A 26045-nucleotide genomic window follows, 5' to 3' on the forward strand; every position below is an offset into this window, starting at 1 on the left:
CACCCATGGACTGCTTTGGAACGTCCCATGGTCTGGGTCTCCCATAAGGAACGATGAAGAAAAAGAGAATTTTGTTACTTACCGTAAATTCTTTTTCTTATAGTTCCGACATGGGAGACCCAGCACTCTCCCTGTTGCCTGTTGGCAGGTTTCTTGTTCCGTGTGTTTTCACCGGCTGTTGTTGTTGTAGACAGAGGTTCCAGTTGTTCCGGGTTTTGCTCTGTCTCTACTTGTGGGTGGATGTCCTCCTTCAGCTTTTGCACTAAACTGGCTAGGACTGGCTACCAGGGGGTGTATATGCTAGGAGGGAGGAGCTACACGTTTGAGTGTAGTACTTTTGTGTGTCCTCCGGAGGCAGAAGCTATACACCCATGGTCTGGGTCTCCCATGTCGGAACTATAAGAAAAAGAATTTACGGTAAGTAACAAAATTCTCTTTATTTCAACCGCTGTCTATATTTTCTCACTAAAAATAGTTCGGAAAGCAGTTAGTTAAAATGGAAAAAATTTAATGATTTTTTTTTTTTCTCAATGATTAAAAATGACACATTTTATTTTTCTCTTCTAGAGAAATTGTGAGGAGGAAAGCTGTCTTGGCATTGTATAAATTCTACCTTATTGCACCCACTCAAGTACAACACATACATGAGAAGTTCAGGAAAGCTTTATGTGACCGGGATGTCGGTGTCATGGCGGCTTCTCTACATATATATCTGCAGGTCATAAAGGTATAAAAATGTATTCAGTCCTACATGTTTTTTGGACTTAACGTAAAATGCCTTTCACAGCCTACATTGGGGGAAATTGCAAACCATGGATGTACAGTGCTGCAACCAGGAGGCTGACACTAAGAAATTCAACCAAAGAAAAAAGTTGTCTCCTCAACAGTAGGCTACACCCGCCTATTGGCAATAAGCTTCAGATAGTGAGAAAAGCAGGAGAAACAGAAAAAAAGCACTACTAACGGGCAATAACAAGAAAAGGGTTGGCGGCGTGTCCACCAATGAAGGCTAAGAGAAAGGGATTTTATGATGGAGCCAAAAATACTCTTTTCTCGGGTGTTTCATTGTGGGACACAGGAAAGCATGGGATGTCCTAAAGCAGTCCTCAAGTAGGGAAATATGTATAAGTGTGAGGCAAATCCCTTAAGTAGTGACCTGAGTGACTACTGCTTGCTACCTTTCTTCCCAGACTCCTCCACTGAGGCGAAAGTATGAACCTTGAAAGCGGGAGGTAGAAACCACCTTGAGAAGGCATTATAGTACCAGACGCAAGAGTACCTTGTCCAGATGGACAGAAAGGAGAGTAGCAGGACAGGGCTACGAGTTCTAAGACGCCTTATAGAAGTGATCAGGAACACATCACCTTCCAGGAAAGCCTGAGTGCGAAAATGCTGTGGATTGGCTCAAAGGGAGAAAACTTAGTGTTACGGTCTCAGGGTGAAGAAAGGCTGGCAAGGAGGAACAGTGTGGGTCACATCCTGAAGACTTAATTTGAGGTTTATGAGCTAGATCCTTCTGTGTATTCCTTTTCAGGGCAGAGACCAGGCCTATGAGGTAGCTGAGGACTAATTGAGACTCAAGACTCAGTTATAGGAATGCAAGGAGAGATGGTAGAGAAAAAAAATAAGTGTGACCTTGTGAGATTCGCACCAGCAGAAATAGGCCTTCTAGGTACAATGGTAAATATGATACAAGGATGGCTTCCGTTCCTTGAGCAGGGTCAACACTACCTGATCAGGAATATCTGAAGATTTTAAAACTGTTTTAATACCTGTTCCAATAAACTAAGCAATTGGGTGAAGCAGGGGACCTTGGGGAAGTTGGTCTGGTCAATCTGAAAGTCTCCACGAAATGTCTGCAAGTCTTTTGCTTACCATGATCTACTAGGCCACAAGGATGATGGAGATTTCTTCCAAATTGATATTTTTGAGCAACTGGGGTAGCAAAGGTAAAGGAGGGAACAGATGAGTGAAGGAAAATTGAGACGATGGGACCGCGAGAGCATTGGATGCCATCACCAGAGGTTCACGCGCTCTAGATACGAACCAGATACTTTTGTGATTTGTGTCTGGATGCCATCAGTTTTATGTTTAGGGTAACCCACTGTAGACAGATCTAATGTGTGGGACCACCATCTCACGATTAGTCCTTTGTGATACAGAAAGTTCTTGGTTCCAGTTGTCTACGCTGGTGATGTGGATCAATGAGAATGCTGGGATTTTTATTTCGCCCATTCGAGAATCTGTGAAACCACTGCCATTTTCAGTTCTGCTTCCCTCCTTAAAGGGAACCTGTCACCAGTTTTTTGCCCTAGAAGCTGCGGCCACCACTGGGCTCTTCTATATAGCATTCTAACATGCTGTATATAAGAGCCCAGGCCGCTGGGTGTAACCTAAAAAACACTTCAGAATACTCACCTAGAAGGTCGCTCCGGTGCACAACGGCCATTTTGCTCTCCCTTATTCTGAAGCTGCGGTGCATGACGCGTCTACGTCATACACACACGCGCCGACATTGAGATCCTGCGCAGGCGCACTTTGATCTGCCCGGCAAAAAACTGGTGACAGGTTCCCTTTAATGGTTGATGTAAGTTATGGTGGGGGCATTGTCTGTCTGAGTTAATACGGTTCAGGAGCCCAAACAGCTGGTCCTGCCAAAGTAAGAGAAGGCAGCACGATAACTACAAGGAAAAAAAGAGCCAGAATGACAGGGAGCGAACACCGGAGTGAATATGGGCTGAGAGCTAGCGTAACACTGGGGTATGTGAGGAGAAGATCTACTTTCCTGTACTCAAAAGGCTTGATCTATTTCATCGTATGGATCTTTGGCTCTGTCAATGCTCCATGAAATTTGTTGATGGGCCAGGAATCTTAAGTGCAAGGATTGCCAATCCAGTACCTGAATGTTGACTGCGTTAGAAAAGAAAAGCTCCTGCTGTCCAGACAAGAGATACGTAATCCGGCCTGACCCTTGGCAGACTTTGCTCCTTGTGCATTGGTCTGGACTACATAGGGGCCCATCCCCCTCTGTTTCTCGATCTAGAGGAGATGAGAGAAGAGTAGAAAAAATAAACACCATTGGTAGAAACTGGTGTCTCAACTCCAGATGTGTCTGCTTCCTCAGTGATTCTAAACTTAATATCTTATTGCTAGTATCCAGGTGTAGCCTGCTGGGGAGGCGCTGTTGTTATTTCTTTATGGTTGTAATTTTTAGTGTCCTCGGCACACACTCAAGGTCTCTTGTGTCCCTCAATCAAACGCCCACGAAATTTATTTTAAAGTATTTTTTATCTGTAATTCTGCACAGGAAAACCCATCTGCATATAAGGATCTAACAGGATCATTTGTGACCATCCTGAAACAAGTGGTTGGTGGAAAGCTACCTGTAGACTTTAATTATCACAGTGTACCCGCACCCTGGCTGCAGATCCAGCTTTTGAGGATCCTGAGACTACTGGGAAAAGATGACCCAAGGTAAAACATATCAGGGGAAAAAGCAAGTTATGAGATTGCACACATATGACAATGTTAGCATATCATTAGCCTACAGTGTGTGCAGAGCTTTACTTAGATTCAGTTTCCAAGAGATCCTTTCACTTAATGGGATACAGAAACATCTGATTATGGAAATGTTGCCTACATAGAAAGAAGAAAATAATAAAATCTATATATTAATAAACATATATATATACACACACACACAGTGTATAATATGTGTGTGTGTGTGTGTGTGTGTATGTATATATATATTTTCTTTGTCGCTCCATTGGGAGACCCAGACAATTGGGTGTATAGCTTCTGCCTCCGGAGGCCACCCAAAGTATTACACTTTAAAAAGTGTAACCCCTCCCCTCTGCCTATACACCCTCCCGTGGATCACGGGCTCCTCAGTTTTATGCTTTGTGTGGAAGGAGGCACACATCCACTCATGCATTCTCAACTTAGTTATGTCGGTTGGAAGAAAAGAGGGCCCCCACTGGGCCCCCGGCATGTTTCCCTTCTCACCCCACTATGTCGGCGGTGTTGTTAAGGTTGAAGTACCCATTGCGGGTACAGAGGCTGGAGCCACATGCCGTCTCCTTCACCATGCCTTAAGCGGCTCTGGGAGAAGTGGGATCCTAAGCGGTCATCCATTTACTGGGACCGTGCTCCATCCGCAGCCCCTGTGGGAACCTGCCGGACCGGAGCCTCTTCAACCTCAGGGACCGGGCCCTGCAACTCAAAGGTACTCTGTGTTCCCATAGGGGACTGTGCAGGGAGCGCATCTTCTTCCCGGAAGCCGCGGCGGCTGCTGAATTCAGGAGGCCGGTGGACTTCCGCGCCGACCGTGCCTGCTTGTCGGGCGCGGTCTCAAATTTAGTCCCCGGCTTCATCGCGGCCTAGTCGCAAAAATCCCGCCCCCGGGCCTGCCTGTCAGGGGTAAGGGCGGGATTACCGACCTGACGTCGGATGTGAGGGCTGGAGCATCCTGCATGTTTCCTCCCCCCTCACTGATCACTGTGGGGACCCCAGATTCCCGCACTTTTGCTGGCGCCGCCCACGGCTCCACTCCTCCCCTGAGAGCTCCAGCAGCCATTTTTTGGCATTCTGCCGGTGGAGGATTCTCAGTGAACAGCTCTGCAGCTCCGAGGGATCCAACCTCCGCTCATTAGCGGTCGGTAAGCCACACCGGTCACCCGGTGCTGGTCCCCCTAGGGTGCCGGATTAGATACGTATATATCTATATCTATCTGTTCGGTGGGCTGTATACCCCTTTCCCATATACCCTCAGTGATCACTCTCCTAGGAGACAACAGCATGTCGTCCACAAGGAGCAAAGCTGCTAAGGCACAGGTTTTTTTTGCGGCCTGTACCTCTTGTGGGGCTATGTTACCTGCGGGTTTCACCTACCCTCACTGTGAGCAATGCTCGACCCCTGTTTCGCTTGCTCAGCCGGAGCCTCGGACACTGGTGGGCCCCTTGGCTCATGTAGACCCCCCTGCTCCCCCTGACCAGGCTGCAGGGACAGAGTTCGCCTCTTTTGCTGAGAAACTCTGAGTCACTTTCTCAATCCATTGCACAGTCTATGGACAAATGGTCTTCTAAGCTGTTAGAGGCTTTGCAGTCCAGACCGGACCCTTCACAGGCCCCGGCCCCTGTTGGCTCGTCGCCTCCAGGCCCCTCTCGGTCCGTGCCACAGCGCGCTCATAGGTTGGCCCCTCGGTCTCAGGCGGTGGACTCCTGCCCGGACCGCAGCCCCCGACCGGCTAAGCGGTCTCGCTGGGACTCTTCCCCGGCTTCCTCTCGCTGCTCGGGATCCCAGCTTGAGGACTCTCTGGAGGACGAGGCGGATGTCGCAGCTCAGGGCTCTGACCCTGACGTCGCCCTTAACCTTGATACACCTGAGGGGGACGCCTTAGTAAATGATCTTATCTCGTCCATCAACCAGGTGTTAGATCTCTCTACCCCGCCTCCTCCTGTAGAGGAGTCGGCGTCTCAGCAGGAGAAACACCAGTTTCGGTTCCCCAAACGTACACGCAATACGTTTTTTGATCACTCTAACTTCAGGGACGCTGTCCAGAAGCCCAGAGCGGTCCCGGACAAGCGCTTTACTAAGTGCCTCACTGACACGCGTTACCCCTTCCCATCGGAAGTCGTTAAGGGTTGGGCTCACTGTCCCAAGGTGGATCCTCCAGTCTCAAGATTGGCGGCTAGATCCGTGGTGTCGGTTGCAGATGGCTCATTGCTAAAAGATGCCACTGACAGACAGATTGAGCTCCTGGTGAAGTCCATCTATGAGGCCACGGGCGCCTCTTTTGCACCGGCCTTTGCAGCCGTGTGGGCACTCCAAGCTATCTCGGCTCGTCTGACTGAGATTAATGCTGTCACACGTAATTCTGCTCTGCAAGTTGCGTCTTTGACCTCTCAGGCGTCAGCCTTTTCATCCTACGCCATGAACGGTGTCCTGGACTCTGATAGCCGTACAGCTGTAGCATCCGCTAACTCTGTGGCAGTCCGCAGGGCCATGTGGCTGCGCGAATGGAAGGCAGATTCGGCTTCCAAGAGGTTCTTAACCGGTTTGCCGTTTTCTGGCGACCGTTTGGCGAACGATTGGATGAGATTATTAAGGAATCCAAAGGAAAGGATTCCTCCTTACCCCAGGCCAAACCTAAGAGACCTGAACAGAGAAAGGTTCAATCGAGATTTCGGTCCTTTCGTCCCTCCGTCAAGTCCCAATCCTCTTCGTCCAACAGGCCGGAGAAAGGCCAGAGGAACTCCTATGCGTGGCGATCCAAGTTTCGCCCACAAAAGGCCGCAGGAGGCACTGCCTCCAAGACTGCTTCCTCATGACTCTCGGCCTCCCCTGACCGCATCCTCGGTCGGTGGCAGGCTCTCCCGCTTTGGAGACGCCTGGTGGCCACATGTTCAAGACCGATGGGTGAGAGACATTCTGTCTCATGGTTACAGGATAGAGTTCAGCTCTCGTCCTGCGGCTCGCTTCTTCAGAACCTCTCCACCCCCCGCTCAGGCCGACGCACTTTTTCAGGCAGTAGCTGCTCTAAAGATGGAAGGAGTTGTTATCCCCGTTCCCCTTCAGGAACGTGGTCGCGGATTTTACTCCAACTTGTTCGTGGTGCCAAAAAAGGACGGGTCATTCCGTCCTGTTCTGGACCTCAAGCTGCTCAACAGACATGTGAGAACCAGACGGTTCCGGATGGAATCTCTCCGCTCGGTCATCGCCTCAATGTCACAAGGAGACTTCCTAGCATCGATCGACATCAAGGATGCTTATCTCCATGTACCGATCGCACCCGAGCATCAACGTTTCCTGCGTTTCGCCATCGGGGACGAACACCTCCAGTTCGTGGCATTGCCTTTCGGCTTGGCGACAGCACCACGGGTTTTCACCAAAGTCATGGCATCCGTTGTGGCAGTCCTGCATTCTCAGGGCCACTCGGTGATTCCCTACTTGGACGTTCTCCTAGTCAGGGCCCCGTCTCGGGTGGCGTGTCAACAAAGTCTATCTGTCGCTCTGGCGACTCTCCAGCGGTTCGGGTGGATCATCAACTTCCCGAAATCCAAGTTGACACCGACCCAATCACTGACGTACCTTGGGATGGAGTTTCATACCCAGCAAGCGTTAGTCAAGCTTCTGAGAGACAAACAGCTTTCTCTGCAGGCAGGGGTGCAATCCCTTCTTCGGAGTCAGTCACACCCCTTAAGGCGCCTCATGCACTTCCTGGGGAAGATGGTGGCAGCTATAGAGGCAGTCCCGTTCGCGCAATTCCATCTTCGGCCACTCCAATGGGACATTCTCCGCAAATGGGACAGGAGTTCGGCTTCCCTCGACAGGAACGTCTCTCTTTCCCTTGCAACCAAGACGTCACTTCAGTGGTGGCTCCTTCCCAACTCTCTGTCGCAGGGAAAATCCTTCCTACCCCCAACCTGGGCTGTAGTCACCACGGACGCGAGCCTGTCAGGGTGGGGAGCGGTTTTTCTCCACCACAGGGCTCAGGGAACCTGGACTCCGATAGAGTCATCCCTTCAGATCAATATTCTGGAAATAAGGGCAGTGTATCTAGCCCTATTGGCTTTTCATCGGTGGCTGGAGGGCAGGCAGATCCGTATCCAGTCGGACAACGCCACTGCCGTCGCATACATCAACCACCAAGGCGGCACTCGCAGTCGTCAAGCCTTCCAGGAAGTCCGACGGATTCTGCAGTGGGTGGAAGCCATAGCTTCCACCATCTCCGCAGTTCACATCCCGGGCGTAGAGAACTGGGAAGCAGATTTTCTCAGTCGTCAGGGCATGGACGCGGGGGAATGGTCTCTGCACCCAGACGTGTTTCGAGAGATCTGTCGCCGCTGGGGAACGCCGGACGTCGATCTCATGGCGTCACGGCACAACAACAAAGTCCCGGCATTCATGGCACGGTCTCAGGATCACAAAGCTCTGGCGGCGGACGCGTTAGTTCAGGATTGGTCGCAGTTTCGACTGCCTTATGTGTTTCCTCCTCTGGTGATGCTGCCCAGAGTGTTACGCAAGATCAGGTCCGACTGCCGTCGCGCCATTCTCGTCGCTTCAGACTGGCCGAGGCGATCTGTGGCATCTCACGGTGGGTCAACCGTGGGCGCTTCCAGACCGCCCAGACTTGCTGTCACAAGGCCCGTTTTTCCATCTGAATTCTGTGGCCCTCAACCTGACTGTGTGGCCATTGAGTCCTGGCTCCTAGCGTCTTCAGGGTTATCTCAGGATGTCATTGCCACCATGAGACAGGCCAGGAAGCCTACGTCCGCCAAGATCTATTATAGGTCTTGGCAAATCTTCCTATCCTGGTGCGCTAATAACGGTTTTACTCCATGGCCGTTTGCCTTACCCACTTTTCTTTCATTCTTTCATTCCTTCAATCCGGAATGGACAAGGGTTTGTCACTTGGCTCTCTCAAGGGCCAAGTATCGGCGCTCTCCGTGTTTTTTCAAAAGCGCCTAGCCAGGCTTCCGCAGGTCCGCATGTTCCTGCAGGGAGTTTGCCACATAGTCCCACCTTACAAGCGTCCGCTGGAACCCTGGGATCTTAACAGGGTGCTAACGGCTCTTCAGAAACCACCTTTCGAGCCGCTGCGGGATGTCTCTCGATCACGTCTTTCGCAGAAGGTGGCCTTCCTAGTAGCAGTCACATCACTTCGGAGAGTGTCTGAGCTAGCAGCGCTGTCATGCAAAGCCCCCTTCCTGGTGTTTCACCAGGATAAGGTGGTTCTGCGTCCGGTCCCGGAATTTCTCCCTAAGGTGGTATCCCCTTTTCATCTCAATCAGGATATCTCCTTGCCTTCATTTTGCCCTAATCCAATTCACCAGTGTGAAAAGGATTTGCACTCTTTGGATCTTGTGAGAGCACTCCGGCTCTATGTGTCTCGCACGGCGCCCCTGCGTCATTCAGATGCGCTCTTTGTCCTTGTCGCTGGCCAGCGGAAGGGCTCGCAGGCCTCCAAGTCAACCTTGGCTCGGTGGATCAAGGAACCGATTCTCGAAGCCTACCGTTCTTCTGGGCTTCCACTTCCTTCAGGGCTGAAAGCCCACTCTACCAGAGCCGTGGGTGCGTCCTGGGCATTGCGGCACCGGGCTACGGCTCAGCAGGTGTGTCAGGCAGCTACGTGGTCTAGTCTGCACACTTTCACGAAACACTATCAGGTGCATACCTATGCTTCGGCAGACGCCAGTCTAGGTAGGAGAGTCCTTCAGGCGGCGGTTGCCCACCTGTAAGAGGGGGCCGTTTTTTCGGCTCTTTTTATTGAGGTATTCTTTTACCCACCCAGGGACTGCTCTTGGACGTCCCAATTGTCTGGGTCTCCCAATGGAGCGACAAAGAAGGGAATTTTGTTTACTTACCGTAAATTCCTTTTCTTCTAGCTCCTATTGGGAGACCCAGCACCCGCCCATGTACCCTTCGGGCTGGTTGTTTTTTTGTGTACACATGTTGTTCATGTTGAATTGTTCTTTTGGTTCATGGTTTGCAGTTCTCCGAACATCCTTCGGATTGCATTTACCCTAGACCAATTTATAAGTTTCCTCCTTCCTGCTTTTGCACCAAAACTGAGGAGCCCGTGATCTACGGGAGGGTGTATAGGCAGAGGGGAGGGGTTACACTTTTTAAAGTGTAATACTTTGTGTGGCCTCCGGAGGCAGAAGCTATACACCCAATTGTCTGGGTCTCCCAATAGGAGCTAGAAGAAAAGGAATTTACGGTAAGTAAACAAAATTCCCTTCTTTTTTTTTTTTTTAATTTCTAATACATGTGTCCCTGCTATGTAATGGCCGTGTCTGACTTTTAGCAGGACATGGCCTGGTTATACCACTTCTCCTGGGCTGAGGAGGAAGTAAAAAAGTTTACAAACACTATAGCATAGGATTGCTACAAATTTTATTTTTTTGAGGTAAAACATTTTTAAAAAACAGGCAGGGGAATGTTTCAACTCACCAGAAGAACCATCTATAATCCCATGTTGTAATGTCTTTTATACTCTTCTGCGTCCTCCCAGGCCCAGGAGATGTGGTATGATCAGACCATGTCCCTCTATGGTCAGACACGGCCATTACACAGTACATAACAGGGCCACATATATAAGATTTATCTCTGCACAGGAACATTTTCTTTTAACCCCTTAACGACCCATGATGTACTGGGTACGTCATGGATCGTGTGCCGTTAATCCCCGCCCCATGCCGTGGGCATTCGGCGGCAATCCGCGCACATATCAGCTGTTTTTAATAGCTGACATGTGTGCCTGCTAGCTGCGGGTGGAATCGCTTCCACCCGCAGCCATTAACCCCTTACATATCGCTACCAAAATTGGGCAGCGATATGTATATGCGCGCCGCCATGACAGTAACTTACGCCGCCCCCACTGGAAGTCACGTGACTTTCGGTGGTTGCCATGGTAGCACAGGGTCATGTGATGACGCCTGTAGCTAACATGACTCACTTCCTCTCAATGCCGGAATACAGCTGGCATTGAAAATAAGGGATGCTTCACACACAGCGAGATCGCTACTGAGATCGCTGCTGAGTCACGTTTTTTGTGACCTCATTAGCGATCTCGCTGTGTGTGACACTGAGCAGCGATCTGGCCCCTGCTGTGAGATCGCTGCTCGTTACACACAGCCCTGGTTCGTTTTTTTATTGTTGCGCTCCCGCTGATAAGCACACATCGCTGTGTGTGACAGCGAGAGAGCAACAATCCTGAATGTGCAGGGAGCAGGAGCCGGCGTCTGACAGCCTGCGGTAAGCTGTAACCAAGGTAAACATCGGGTAACCAAGGTGGTTACCCGATATTTACCTTCGTTACCAGCCTCCGCAGCTCTCTCGCTGCCAGTGCCGGCTCCTGCTCCCTGCACACGCTAAGCTAAGCGGTGTGCGCTGGTAACTAATGTAAACATCGGGTAACCATACCCGATGTTTACCTTAGTTACCAGTGTCCGCAGCTTCCAGACGCCGTCTCCGTGCAAGCGCAGCATCGCTTGCACGTCGCTGCTGGCTGGGAGCTGGTCACTGGTCGCTGGTGAGATCTGCCTGTTTGACAGCTCACCAGCGACCATGTAGCGACGCAGCAGCGATCCTGACCAGGTCAGATCGCTGGTGGGATCGCTGCTGCGTCGCTAAAGTGTGAAGGTACCCTAAAGCACCAAGTCTGCAGTTCTCAGCTCTGTAGCTGAGATCTGCAGATAGTGCAGAGCGATCGGATTGCTGATCGCTATAGCCCCCTAGGGGGACTACTAAAATAAAAAAAAAAAAAGTTTTAAAAAAATTAAAAAAAAATAAAAGAACCTAAAAGTTCAAATCACCCCCCTTTCACCCCATTGAAAATTAAAGGGATATACAAAAAACATACACATATTTGGTATTGCCGCGTTCAGAAATGCCCGATTTATCAAAATATAAAATCAATTAATCTGATCAGTAAATGGCGTAGTGGCAAAAAAATTCCAAACGCCAAAATTATGTTTTTTGGTCGCCGCAAATTGTGCGCAAAATGCAATAACATGCGATCAAAACGTAGCATCTGCGCAAAAATAGTACAGTTAAAAACGTCAGGTCGAGACACAAAAAATAAGCCGCCACTGAGCCATAGATCCCGAAAAATGAGAACGCTATGGGTTTTGGAAAATGGCGCAAAACGTGCGCCACTTTTTTTGGACAAGCTTGTGATTTTTTTTTTTTAACCCCTTAGACACAAGTAAACCTATACATGTTTGATGTCTACAAACTCGCACTGACCTGAGGCATCACTTAGATACATCAGTTTTACCATATAGTGAACACAGTGAATAAAATATCCCAAAAACTATTGTACGATCACACTTTTTTTGCAATTTTTCCGCACTTGGAATTTTTTTGCCGTTTTCCAGTACACTATATGGTAAAACTTATGGTTTCATTTAAAAGTACAACTCGTCCCGCAAAAAACAAGCCCTCATATGGCAAGATTGATGGAAAAATAAAAAGGTTACGGCTCTCGGAAGAAAGGGAGCAAAAAACAAAAACGCAAAAACGGAAAGTGCCCCGGGGCTGAAGGGGTTAAAGACATCCAATTGTGGAAATTATCATACCAAGATCTATAATTTTAAAGAGAACTTTTTGTGGGAAAATCCCCTTTTAACCTCTTCACGACCGCGGGCAGTAAAATTACGTCCTATTTTAACGTGACTTAACGACCAGGGACGTAATTTTATGGCCTAAAGTTCATTTGATTGCCATGGCCATAGCAACGGCTTTCAAATGATGTCCCCTGCTGTTTCTTACAGCAGGGGACCTTTTCTTCACCCCAGGGGGGCATCGGCACCCCCCATCGACGATCGATGTGATTGGCTGGTCAAATCTGAACCACCAACCACATCTTTCGCACTGATTTCGGTAAAAATAATGCCGGAAATAGTGCGATACTATGAGATCCAGCTATGAGATGCCGTAGCAGGTACAGCAGATCATAGGTGGATCTCAAACATGCCGCCCCCAGCCCCTGCAGCACTGATTGGAGCGATTGCGCGTCATAGCACGATCGCTCCAATCAGTGTGCAGTGGGGCAGTTTGATTTGCTGGTGGTCTCCCTCCCCAGGCCTGTGCTGGTCTGGGGACTCTCCCCCAACATGTCTGCAGCGTGCAGCACTGGCTGGTACTAGTGGTACCACGCCACCGCTGCTGCTGTCACGGAGCAGGAGCGGTGAGTATTGTGCTCACCTTGCAGCCCCTGCGCGCTCCTGTATTGGCCCCTGTCCGTGTACCCCTGCGATCTGCCCCCCCCCCGACATCCCGATCTGCCCCCCCCCGACATCCCAATCTGCCCCCCCGACATCCCAATCTGCCGTCCTCCCCCGTGATCTCTATTCTGCAGCTCCTCCGGTATCACCCTCCTCCTCTGCTCTCCCCCTCCCTCTCTGCTGTCCCCCCCCGACGTCCCCTTACCTGTCTTCACCGGGTCCTCCGAGGTCTTCACTGGCCCGATCACATCTGCCTCCATCGCTGGGTCCTTCTTACTGGGTCTTCTGCTGAGCTGTCCAACTTCCTGCCTGCTGCTCCTGTAAAGCTGTTCCTCCTGCTAATCCTCTGGGTACTGTGAGTATAACTTTTTTTTTTTTCTTTTTTTTTTCTTTTTTTTTCCTCTATCCCCTGTCCATTTTTACACCTCATGCATCCGTGCGTCCCGCCGAGCGCTGATCAGGGATGCAGATAACGTATCTGCATCCGTGGTCAGTTTTCGGCGGGATTTTTTTTTTTTTCCGTATCCCCGACGCTTTTTGCATTGCATCAGTCCGTGCGTCCCGCCGAGCGCTGATCAGGGATGCACATAACGGATCAGCATCCCTGCTCAATTTTTGGCGTGACAAAAAGCGTGGCAGATACGGAAAAAAAAGTCACGCCAAAAATTGAGCAGGGATGGCGATCCGTTATGTGCATCCCTGATCAGCGCTCGGCGGGACGCACGGACTGATGCGATACAAAAAGCGTCGGGGATACGGAAAAAAAAAGTGTCGCAACTGTCCGTGCGTCCCGCTGAGCGCGGATCAGCATCCCTGCTCAATTTTTGCCGTGACTTTTTTTTTTTTCCATATCCCCAGCGCTTTTTGTATCTCATCCGACCGTGCGTCCTGCAGCGGCCGATCAGTGCACTGCGTCTGTGCGTTTGAAAAGTCAAATGGCGTTCCTTGTCTTCTGAGCCCCGCCATGCGCCCAAACAATTGATTTCCACCACATATGAGGTATCTGCGTACTTGGGAAAAATTGCACAATACGTTTCATGGTGCATTTTTTTCCTGATACCATTGTAAAAAGAAAAAAAAAAAAGCTACCTTATTGCTGCAAAAATTAAAAAAAAAAATTAAAAATAATTTTCACGGTTCAACGTTATCAACTTTCAGTGGAGCCCCTGGGGGTACAAGGGGCTCACTAAACATGTAGATAAATTCCTTGAGGGGTCTAGTTCCAAAATGGGGTAATTTGTGGGGGAGCTCCACTGTTTAGGCACCATAGGGGGGGTCTAAAAACGTGACATGGCGTCCGCTAATGATTCCAACCAATTTTGCTGTCAAATGGTGCCCTTCTCTTCTGAGCCACACCATGCGCCCAACAATTACTTTCCACCACATGTGAGGTATCTGCGTACTCAGGAGAAAATGGACAATACGTTTTATGGTGCATTTTTTCCTGATACCCTTGTGAAAAAAAGCTACCTGGTTCAAGTAACAGTTCTGTGGTAAAACAAAAGAAAATTGTATTCATGGCTCATCATTATCAACTTCTGTGGAGCCCCTTGGGGCTCACTAAACATCTAGATAAACTCCTTGAGGGGTCTAGTTTCCAAAATGGGGTCTCTTGTAGGGTTGCTCCACTGTTTAGGCACCTCAGGGGGTCTCCAAACGTGACATGGTTGGTATCCACTAATGATTCAAACAAATTTTGCTGTCAAATGGCGCTCCTTCTCTTCTGAGCCCCGCCATGCGCCCAAACAATTACTTTCCACCACATATGAGGTATCGTCGTACTCAGGAAATAATGCACTATAAATTTCATGGTGTATTTTTTTTCCTGATACCCTTGTGGAAAAAAAAAGCTACTTAGTTGAAACAACAGTTTTGTGGTTAAAAAAAAAAAAAAAAAAATTCTTTTCACATCTCAACTTTATAAACTTCTGTGAAGCCCCCAGGTGTTCAAAGTGCTTACCAAACATCTAGAAAAATTATTTGAGGGCTCTAGTTTCCGAAATGTGGTCACTTGTGGGGGAGCTCCATTGTTTAGGCACCTCAGGGGGTCTTCAAACCTGACATGGCGTCCACTAATGAGTGCAGCTAATTTTGCGTTCAAAAATTCAAATGGCGCTCCTTCCCTTTCGACCTCTGCTGTGCACCCAAACAATTGATTTTTACCCCATATGGGGTATCAGCGTACTCAGGAGAAAATGCACAATAAATTGTAGGGTGCACTTTCACTTTTCTCGCTTGTGAAAATGAAAATGTTATGGCTAAACTAACATTTTTGTGTTAAAAAGTAAAATTTTCATTTTTTTCCTTCCACATTGCTTTGGTTCCTGTGAAGCACCTAAAGGGTTAATAAACTTCTTGGATGTGGTTTTGAGCAGTGTGAGGGGTGAAGTTTTTAGAATGGGGTCACTTTTGGGTATTTTCTGTCACCTAGGCCTCTCAAAGTCACCTCAAATGTGATGTGGTCCCTAAAAAAAATTATTTTGTAAATTTTGTTGGAAAAATTAGAAATTGCTGATGAACTTTGACCCCTTCTAACTTCCTTATGAAAAAAAAAAATTCTTTCGAAAATTGCGCTGATGTAAAGCAGACAAGTGGGAAATGTTATTTCGTAACTATTTTGTGTGACATATCTCAGATTTATGGGCATAAATTTTCAAAGGTTTTGCACAATTTCCTAAATTTTCACAAATAAACGCAAAAAGTATCAGCCTAAATTTACAACTGACATGAAGTACAATATGTCACGAAAACCAATTTCAGAATCGCCAGGATCCGTTGAAGCGTTCCAGAGTTATAACCTGTCAAAGTGACACTGGTCAGAATTGCAAAAAATGGCCCGGTCATTAGGGTGTTTTAGTGGCCGGGGGTGAAGGGGTTAAATTCAGTTTGCACCAAAGGGAAAATCCTTTACTTGTATTATTACGTATAATCATTTGTGCCTCATTGTCTTGAGTAGCGTGACTTGTATGTAAAACATCGCATGGTGTGTGCGTGATGTCATATTTATTTTTGTTTCCATGGTTTCATGGTTTCATTGTAAATCTTTTTTTTTTTTTTTTTTATTAGGGCAAGCCACCTTATTTACGATGTACTGGATGAATCCTTACGAAGGGCAGAGATAAACCACAATATTACTTATGGTAAACCAGTTTAGATTTCATTTTACTCTTTGATTTTTGAAGATGACCTGTCAATATAGTGACATTAACAGATTTTTTTTTTTTTTTATTTAAAGGGAGCCCTTCAACCCACTAACATTTGTACATTCTTTCCTGCACACCCTGCCTGCTAGACCCTTTATACTGTTGGCCACAAACTAATGTTTTTAAAAAGTCAATTTTTTTAATATTTCCTTTTGACTAATTCGTGTGGCATGTGTTTCCATAGACTAGTCGTAATGGAGGGGCCGTAGATCAGGCGGGTCACATATACTTGGCTTCAGAGGTGTGATGATACATAGACAAAGTTTCCTGCATGATTTGCTTTGAGCATTCAATGACCTTGCTCTTGCAAATCATGTGATCACACCCACAGGGGTCTAATGACATGCTAGGTGGGACAACTAGTCTGGGGAAAAATGCCCATGGAGTAATCAAAAGGAAATTAGCATATGAAAAATGGACTGTAAAAAAGAACTCTATTTGTGTCAGACAGTATAAAGGCAGGGTATTTAGACACAGCAATATACAAATGCTGGTGACTTGGAAAGAATGGGGGACCCTTTATTTTTTCCTGTCGGACTTTTTGTAGTGGAAGTTGACGCTTTCATGTTTAAGGCCAGGGTCACACAAGCATGCCAGAGCATCGGATGTGAAATGCTAATGAAACTCAGCTCAGACTCTGCTGAGAGCGTGATCAGAGTGTCATTCTACTCTACTCAGATTCTCTCACATGTGGGAATCAGATCACATGTGTGAGAAGATACATTAATTTCTCCATTGTCCATCTCATCGTATATTGGACTGCACTTGGATGTCATCAGATTGTAGTCCAATGTTTCACTTGCACCCATAGACTTGTATGGGTGCGCTTGATCCGAGATACAGTTAGGTCCAGAAATATTTGGACAGTGACACAATTTACGCGAGTTGGGCTCTGCATGCCACCACATTGGATTTGAAATGAAACCTCTACAACAGAATTCAAGTGCAGATTGTAACGTTTAATTTGAAGGTTTGAACAAAAATATCTGATAGAAATTGTAGGAATTGTACACATTTCTTTACAAACACTCCACATTTTAGGAGGTCAAAAGTAATTGGACAAATAAACCAAACCCAAACAAAATATTTTTATTTTCAATATTTTGTTGCGAATCCTTTGGAGGCAATCACTGCCTTAAGTCTGGAACCCATGGACATCACCAAATGCTGGGTTTCCTCCTTCTTAATGCTTTGCCAGGCCTTTACAGACGCAGCCTTCAGGTCTTGCTTGTTTGTGGGTCTTTCCGTCTTAAGTCTGGATTTGAGCAAGTGAAGTGCATGCTCAATTGGGTTAAGATCTGGTGATTGACTTGGCCATTGCAGAATGTTCCACTTTTTTGCACTCATGAACTCCTGGGTAGCTTTGGCTGTATGCTTGGGGTCATTGTCCATCTGTACTATGAAGCGCCGTCCGATCAACTTTGCGGCATTTGGCTGAATCTGGGCTGAAAGTATATCCCGGTACACTTCAGAATTCATCCGGCTACTCTTGTCTGCTGTTATGTCATCAATAAACACAAGTGATCCAGTGCCATTGAAAGCCATGCATGCCCATGCCATCACGTTGCCTCCACCATGTTTTACAGAGGATGTGGTGTGCCTTGGATCATGTGCCGTTCCCTTTCTTCTCCACACTTTTTTCTTCCCATCATTCTGGTACAGGTTGATCTTTGTCTCATCTGTCCATAGAATACTTTTCCAGAACTGAGCTGGCTTCATGAGGTGTTTTTAAGCAAATTTAACTCTGGCCTGTCTATTTTTGGAATTGATGAATGGTTTGCATCTAGATGTGAACCCTTTGTATTTACTTTCATGGAGTCTTCTCTTTACTCTTGACTTAGAGACAGATACACCTACTTCACTGAGAGTGTTCTGGACTTCAGTTGATGTTGTGAACAGGTTCTTCTTCACCAAAGAAAGTATGCGGCGATCATCCACCACTGTTGTCATCCGTGGACGCCCAGGCCTTTTTGAGTTCCCAAGCTCACCAGTCAATTCCTTTTTTCTCAGAATGTACCTGACTGTTGATTTTGCTACTCCAAGCATGTCTGCTATCTCTCTGATGGATTTTTTCTTTTTTTTCAGCCTCAGAATGTTCTGCTTCACCTCAATTGAGAGTTCCTTAGACCGCATGTTGTCTGGTCACAGCAACAGCTTCCAAATGCAAAACCACACACCTGTAATCAACCCCAGACCTTTTAACTACTTCATTGATTACAGGTTAACGAGGGAGACGCCTTCAGAGTTAATTGCAGCCCTTAGAGTCCCTTGTCCAATTACTTTTGGTCCCTTTAAAAAGAGGAGGCTATGCATTACAGAGCTATGATTCCTAAACCCTTTCTCCAATTTGGATGTGAAAACTCTCATATTGCAGCTGGGAGTGTGCACTTTCAGCCCATATTATATATATAATTGTATTTCTGAACATGTTTTTGTAAACAGCTAAAATAACAAAACTTGTGTCACTGTCCAAATATTTCTGGACCTAACTGTACGTTGCCAATCACAGCAGGCTGCAGTTTTTGTGCCTGTGCCGAATCTGCATGTGAAAAAAAACCCCTCAAATATGACCTGCATCATTGATATTTTTCCGAGTACAGTGCGAGATTTTCTCACATTGAAGTCGTCCAATTTAGACACTAATATGAGCAAGCCTTAAAGGCACCTTTCACATTCTAGCAATGATCGCTTAATGGCCTAATTACACCGGCCAACTATCGATCTATGCACACAGAAGCATTGCGAATACAATCTTTTGCTGCTTCTAGAATAGAATAGAATTTTACTTGCAGCACGTTTTGTGTACACAGGACGAGGTCCAGTCAAGAATGATATATTTAAGCAAGCTAAACATTCTCTGCATCCCATGAGCATGCATTTTTGCTTCTCATGTGATTACCAGCCTGTGCAGACTTGCCCATAATCAGGAATGAGCGTTTCTAGGATTATCGGCTTTTCTAAAGGCACCAGTTTTCATGGCAATTGGGTTTGGTTACTTTTATGTAAGTAGCTAAAATTGCACACATGGCAGTAAGTGGTGTACAGCACGCATGGAGGTTTCAGCTTAAAGGAAATCTGTCATCAGGTTTTTGCTCACCCATCTAAGAGCAGGATAAGGTAGAGACAGAGACCCTGATTCCAGCAATATGTCACTTACTGATCTGTTGGCTGTAATTTTGATAAATCAATGTTTTCTCTGCTGCAGATCTAGCAGTTATACAGAGCTCATGAATATGCTGGACTACCTGGCAGCACGCTAAGTAGTCCTCTAGTGGTAATCTACTGCTGATTAAACACTAAGCAGCCCAGTAAGTGACACACAGCTGCAATCCGGATCTCTGTCTCTACATTATGCTGCTCTCAGATTAGGTGGCAAACACCTGGTGACAGATTAGATGCGTCGTAAGACCGCTATGAGAAAAAATGAAAATGTGATGGCATTTCTAAAGGACCTTTACATCCATTTAATGTTATTTTATTACTGACCCCAGTGTCTTCTGGTCTTTTATTACATGTTGTTGGACATTTTATGTGATCGTTAAGTCTTTCTTTTACAGCAATCCTTTTTGAATGTGTTCAAACTATTTATACAATTTTCCCAAAGTCTGATTTATTTGAAAAAGCTGCAAAATGTATTGGAAAGTTTGTTCTGTCTCCAAAAATCAACCTTAAGTATTTGGGTAAGTAGCACAATATTTCCTACATATACGTGACCAGTTTTTTATGTATGAAATTAGGTTTTAAATATTTACAAGATAGAAAGAATGACAAAGTATATGTTAGGCTAAGTTCACACAGGGCATCTTTTGCTTCATTTTTGAGGTCACAAAGCTGCACCAATATGCCTGCTCTTCCTTCCCCCAGCAATGTCTGATATTTCGATTTATGCTGTCCACACTGCATCTTTTGTTGGCTGCGTTTTTGAAGATACAGCATGTCAATTCTTTTTGCATTTTTACCACGTTTTTGAGCCCTCCAGTCAACAGATCTGACTTGGGCGGCTTTCACACTACGTTTTTTTTAACATGCGTCATGAACTGTTTTTTAACGCAAAAACGGATCCAGTGCAAATGCGTTTTCATTTCAATGCATTTGCAATGGATTTGCGTTCACCTGCGTTTGCGTGCGTTATAGTGAGGATCCAGCGACTTGCAGTTTTTTAACTTTTTTCAAAAACGCTACTTGTAGCGTTTTTGAGCTGCGTCCAAATACTGCAAATCGCTGGATCCTGACTAAACAGCACACAAACGCATGTGAACGCTGGCATGCTGATAGACAGGATCCTGCTTGCTCTACTGAGCATGCCCAGAAACCAGCCTGGCATGATCAGTCCCTGTCTCCCCCTCCCTCTCGCTCCCCCTCCCTCTCGCTCCCCCTCCCTCTCGCTCCCCCTCCCTCTCGCTCCCCCTCCCTCTCGCTCCCCCTCCCTCTCGCTCCCCCTCCCTCTCGCTCCCCCTCCCTCTCGCTCCCCCTCTCCCCCGCCTGAGAGCGGCGGACGCTCGTAACGAAGGTAAATATCGGGTAACCAAGCAAAGCGCTTCACTTAGTTACCCGATATTTACCTTGGTTACAGCTTACCGCAGCTGTCAGATGTTGGCTCCCAGTCTCATGTTCAGTTCCCCTCATTCCCGATCACATGACTCCAATGCCCGCCAATAAACTTCAAGTGACAGGATCCTGCAAAATAACACATGCGTTTACATGCATTTTTCTTTGCAAAAAACAGGATCTGCTTTTGCAGCAAAAAAAACGTTCATGACGCATGCTAAAAAATCGTAGTGTGAAAGCAGCCTTAAAAACGCACTGGGCAAAACGTGGTAAAAGATGATGCGTTTTTGGTGCATTTTAAGATGCACTCAAGATGCACTGACAAAAAAGATGCCGCGTGTGAACAGAGCCTTAAAATGGCAAAAGTTAAATCTCTGCCATATGATATACAACATATTACACAGTTCAGTAACAAATATAATACAGATCAACAGGATTAATGGTTTCAGCCCAGAGAAAGAAGAGAGATAATCTTGGCTTATGCCCCAAAAATATGATCTAATTAACAAACCGCTTAACCCGTTAGAGAGGGTAATTTCTTTGTCGCTCCATTGGGAGACCCAGACAATTGGGTGTATAGCTACTGCCTCCGGAGGCCACACAAAGTATTACACTTTAAAAAGTTTAACCCCTCCCCTCTGCCTATACACCCTCCCGTGCATCACGGGCCCATCAGTTTTTATGCTTTGTGTTGAAGGAGGCACACATGCACACAAGCTCCACATTTTAGTCAGCAGCAGCTGCTGATTATATCGGATGGAAGAAAAGAGGGCCCTCCACAGGGCTCCTGGCATGCTCCCTTCTCACCCCACTGAGTCGGCGGTGCTGTTAAGGTTGAGGTACCCATTGCGGGTACAGAGGCTGGAGCCCACATGCCGTTTTCCTTCCCCATCCCTTAGAGGCTCTGGGAGAAGTGGGATCCTAACCGGTCACCATTCACTGGGACCGAGCTCCATCCGCAGCCCCTGGGGGAATCTGACGGACAGGAGACGGGATATCATCAGGGACAGGGCCCTGCATCCATAAGGTACTCTGTGTCCCCTTAGGGACGGTGCATGCAGCGCCTGTGTTACAGACACCGCAGCGGCTCCTGTGTGGTTTGTGAGACCGGGACTACCGCGCCGACCGCGCCTGTTTGCCGGCCGCGTTTTTAACTTTAGTCCCCGGCTTTTGCGGCCTAGTACCATATACTCCCGCCCCCGGGCCTGCCAGTCAGGGGTAAGGGCGGGACGGCCGACTGGACGTCGGCAGTGAGGGCTGGAGCATACTTTGGTATCCTCCTCCCCCCTCACTGAGCACTGTGGGGCACCAGTTTCCCGCACTTTATTAGGCACGCCCACGGCTCCATCCTCCCCTCAGAACGCTGGCAGCCATTGTTATAATCACTTCTGCCGGTGGGGGATTTCAGAACGAGCTCCGCAGTTCTGGGAGAAGTGGGATCCTAACCGGTCGCCGTTCACTGGGACCGGGCTCCCTCCGCAGCCCCTGGGGGAATCTGACGGACAGGAGGCTGGATATCATCAGGGACAGGGCCCTGCTTCCATAAGGTACTCTGTGTCCCCTTAGGGACGGTGCATGCAGCGCCTGTGTTACAGACGCTGCAGCGGCTGCTGTATGGTTTGTGAGCCGGGACTACCGCGCCTGTTGGGCGGCCGCGCTTTTAACTTTAGTCCCCGGCTTTTGCGGCCTAGTACAATGTACTCCCGCCCCCGGGCCTGCCAGTCAGGGGTAAGGGCGGGACGGCCGACTGGACGTCGGCAGTGAGGCCTGGAGCATGCTTTGGTATCCTCCTCCCCCCTCACTGAGCACTGTGGGGCACAAATGCCCGCACTTTATTAGGCACTCCCACGGCTCCCTCATCCCCTCAGAACGCTGGCAGCCATTGTTATAATCATGGCGACAGTCCCACGGGTCTTCACCAATGCCTCATGCCACCAATGCCAATATATATATATATTGTATACATTTTCTCTATTCGGCAGCATTATTTGCTTTGGGCTATATCTCTAAGAGGAGACAACAGCATGTCGTCCGCAGAAAGCAAGGGTGCCAAGGCACTGGCTTATTTTGCACCCTGTACCTCTTGTGCGGCTATGTTACCTGCAGGTTCCACCTACCCTCATTGTGACAATGCTCTGCCCCTGTGGCACTCACTCAGCCGGAGCCTCCGGCACTGGTGGGACCCTCGGCTCAGGTGGTACCGCCGGTTTCCACTGCACAGATGGAAGGGACAGAGTTTACAATTTTGACTGAGAAACTCTCTGAGTCGCTTCACATTCCATGGCTCAGTCTATGGACAGATGGTCGGCTAAGATACTAGAAGCTTGGCAGTCCAGACCGGTAACACAGGGCTAGGGCACTGTGAGTTCATCGCCCCCAGGCCCCTCTCGGTCGGTACAGCAAAGGGCTCCTGGGGTGACACCCAGATCCCACGGTGAGAACTCCGACACGGACTGCAGCCTCAGACAGGCTAAGCGGGCTTGCTGGGAATCTTCCCCGACTTCATCACGCGGTTCAGGGTCTCAGCATGAGGACTCTCTGGAAGATGAAGCGGAGGTCGCAGCTCAGGGCTCTGATCCTGACGTGGCTCTCATTCTGGATACACCTGAAGGGGACGCCATAGTAAATGACCTTATAACGTCCATCAACCAGGTGCTAGTCCTTCTCTCCCAACTCCACCTATAGAGGAGTCGGCTTCACAGTAGGAGAAACACCAGTTTAGGTTTCCCAAACGTACCCGGAGTGCGTTTTTCGATCACTCTAACCTCAGAGATGCTGTCCAGAAGCACAGAGCATTTCCGGACAAGCGCTTTACTAAGCGCCTCAATGACACACGTTACCCTTTCCCCCCTGATGTAGTTAAGGGTTGGGCTCAGTGTCCCAAGGTGGATCCTCCAGTCTCCAGACTGGCTGCTAGATCCGTAGTATTAGTGGCAGATGGTTCATCGCTCCAGGATGTCACTGACAGGCAAATAGAGCTCATGATGAAATCCATCTATGAAGCCATAGGCGCGTCTTTTGCTCCGGCCTTCGCAGTCGTGTGGGCACTCCAAGCTATCTCAGCTTGTCTGTCTGAGACTAATGCGGTCGCACGTACCTCTGCCCCGCAGGTTGTGTCTTTGACTTCTCAGGCGTCGGCTTTTTCGTCCTACGCCATGAACGCCGTCCTGGACTCTGCGAGCCGTACAGCGGTAGCATCCGCCAATTCGGTGGCAGTCCGCAGGGCCATGTGGCTACGCGAATGGAAGGCAGACTCTGCTTCCAAGAAGTTCTTAACCGGTTTGCCATTTTCTGGCGACCGTTTGTTTGGCGAGCAATTGGATGAAATTATTAAACAATCCAAGGGAAAGGACTCGTCCTTACCCCAGTCCAAACCAAACAGACCTCAGCAACGAAAAATACAATCGAAGTTTCGGTCCTTTCGGTCCTCAGCCAAGTCCCGTTCCTCCACATCCAACAGGTCAGAGAAGGATCAGGGGAACTCTTCGGCATGGCGGTCTAAGTCACATCCTACAAAGACCGCCGGAGGAACCGCCTCCAAGGCGGCCTCCGCATGACTTTCGGCCTCACCAAACCGCGTCCTCGGTCGGTGGCAGGCTCTCCCGCTTTTGCGACGCCTGGCGGGCACAGGTCCAAAACCGATGGGTGAGAGACATTCAGTCTCACGATTACAGGATAGAGCTCAGCTCTCGTCCTCCGACTCGTTTCTGCAGATGGAGTTGTGATCCCCGTTCCGCTTCAAGAACGTGGTCGTGGTCTTTACTCCAACTTGTTCGGGGTACCAAAAAAGGACGGATCATTCCGGTCCGTTCCGGGCCTCATTCTGCTCAACAGACACGCGAGAACCAGACGTTTTCGGATGGAATCTCTCCGCTCAGTCATCGCTTCGATGTCCCAGGGAGTCTTCTTAGCATCAATCGACATCAGGGATGCTTATCTCCATGTGCCGATTACACCAGAGCATCAACGCTCCCTGTGTTTCGCCATCCGGGTCGAACACTTTCAGCTCGTGACTCTGCTTTTCGGCCTGGCGACAGTCCCACGGGTCTTCACCAAGGTCATGGCATCAGTGGAGATGGGCCTACACTCTCAGGGACACTCGGTGATCCCTTACTTAGATCCTAAGTCAAGGCACCCTCCCGGGTGGCATGTCAACACAGCCTGAACATTGCTCTGGAGACTCTCCAGAGGTTCGAGTGGATCATCAATTTCACAAAGTAAAAATTGACACCGACACAATCACTGACTTACCTCGGGTTGGAGTTTCATTCTCTCTGAGATAGTGAAGCTACCGCTGGACAAACAGCGTTCGCTGCAGACAGGGGTGCACTTTCTCCTTCGGGCCCAGTCTCACCCCTTGAGGCGCCTCACGCGCTTCCTAGGGAAGATGGTGGCAGTTCCTCTTGCGCAGCTTCATCTGCGTACACTCCAATGGCACATTCTCCGCAAATGGGACAGGAGGTCGACGTCCCTAGACAGGAACGTCTCTTTCACTGGCAGACAAAACCTCTCCCCAGTGGTGGCTTCTTCCCACTTCTTGGTCGAAAGAACAATCCTTCCTGCTCCCATCCTGGGCTATGGTCACGACGGACGAGAGTCTGTCAGGGTGGACAGCGGTCTTCCTCCACCACAGGGCTCAGGGAACCTGGACTCTGACAGAGTCCTCCCTTCAGATCAATGTTCTGGAGATAAGGGCAGTGTAACTAGCCCTAAAGGCGTTCCAGCGGTGGCTGGACGGCAGGCAGATCCGGATACAGTCGGACGACGCCACGGCGGTCGCGTACATCAACCACCAGCACAGAGCGCTGGCGGCGGACGCATCAGTTCAGGACTGGTCGCAATTTCGACTGCCTTATGTATTTCCTCCTCTGGTGCTGCTGCCCAGAGTGTTACTCAAGATCGGGTCCGACTGCCGCCGCGCCATCCTCGTCGCTCCAGACTGGCCGAGGAGGTCGTGATACCTGGATCTGTGGCACCTCACGGTGGGTCGACCGTGGGCACTCCCGGACCGACCAGACTTGCTGTCTCAAGGGCCATTTTCCATCTGAATTCTGCGGTCTTCAACCTGACTGGGTGGCCATTGAGTCCTGGCTCTTAGCGTCCTCAGTTATCTCTATCACGCCTTTCGCAGAAGGTGGTCTTCCTAGTGGCAGGCACATCACTTCGGAGAGTGTCTGAGCTAGCAGCGCTGCCATGCAAAGCCCCCTTCCTGGTGTTTCGCCAGGATGAGGTGGTTCTGCGTCCGGTCCCGGAATTCCTACTTAAGGTGGTATCCCCCTTTTCTTCTCAATCAGGATATCTCCTTACCTTCTTTTGGCTCTCATCCAGTTCACAATTGTGAAAAGGATTGCACTTGTTAGATCTCGGGAGAGCACTCCGGCTCTTCTTTTCGCACACGGCGCCCCCGCGCCGTTCTGATGCGCCCTTTGTCCTTGTCACTGGCCAGCGTAAGGGGTCGCAGGCTTCCAAGTCAACCTTGGCTAGGTGGATCAAGGAACTGATCCTTGAAGCCTACCGTTCTTCTGGGCTTCCGATTCCTTTAGAGCTGAAAGCCCATTCTAC

General features: G+C 48.6%; 1 protein-coding gene across 1 annotated transcript in view; it reads left to right on the plus strand.

Annotated features, from left to right (window-relative positions):
• Positions 1-26045, plus strand: part of AP4E1 (adaptor related protein complex 4 subunit epsilon 1) — a 163672-nt gene that overhangs the window by 34788 nt on the left and 102839 nt on the right. The window contains exons 6-9 of the mRNA XM_075342741.1: positions 568-727; positions 3308-3474; positions 15799-15872; positions 19493-19615. Coding sequence (XP_075198856.1) covers positions 568-727; positions 3308-3474; positions 15799-15872; positions 19493-19615 — 524 coding nt within the window. The remainder of the gene's footprint in view (positions 1-567; positions 728-3307; positions 3475-15798; positions 15873-19492; positions 19616-26045) is intronic.

The sequence above is a fragment of the Anomaloglossus baeobatrachus genome, chromosome 4 (genome assembly GCF_048569485.1).
Source record: "Anomaloglossus baeobatrachus isolate aAnoBae1 chromosome 4, aAnoBae1.hap1, whole genome shotgun sequence".
Classification (NCBI taxonomy): domain Eukaryota; kingdom Metazoa; phylum Chordata; class Amphibia; order Anura; family Aromobatidae; genus Anomaloglossus; species Anomaloglossus baeobatrachus.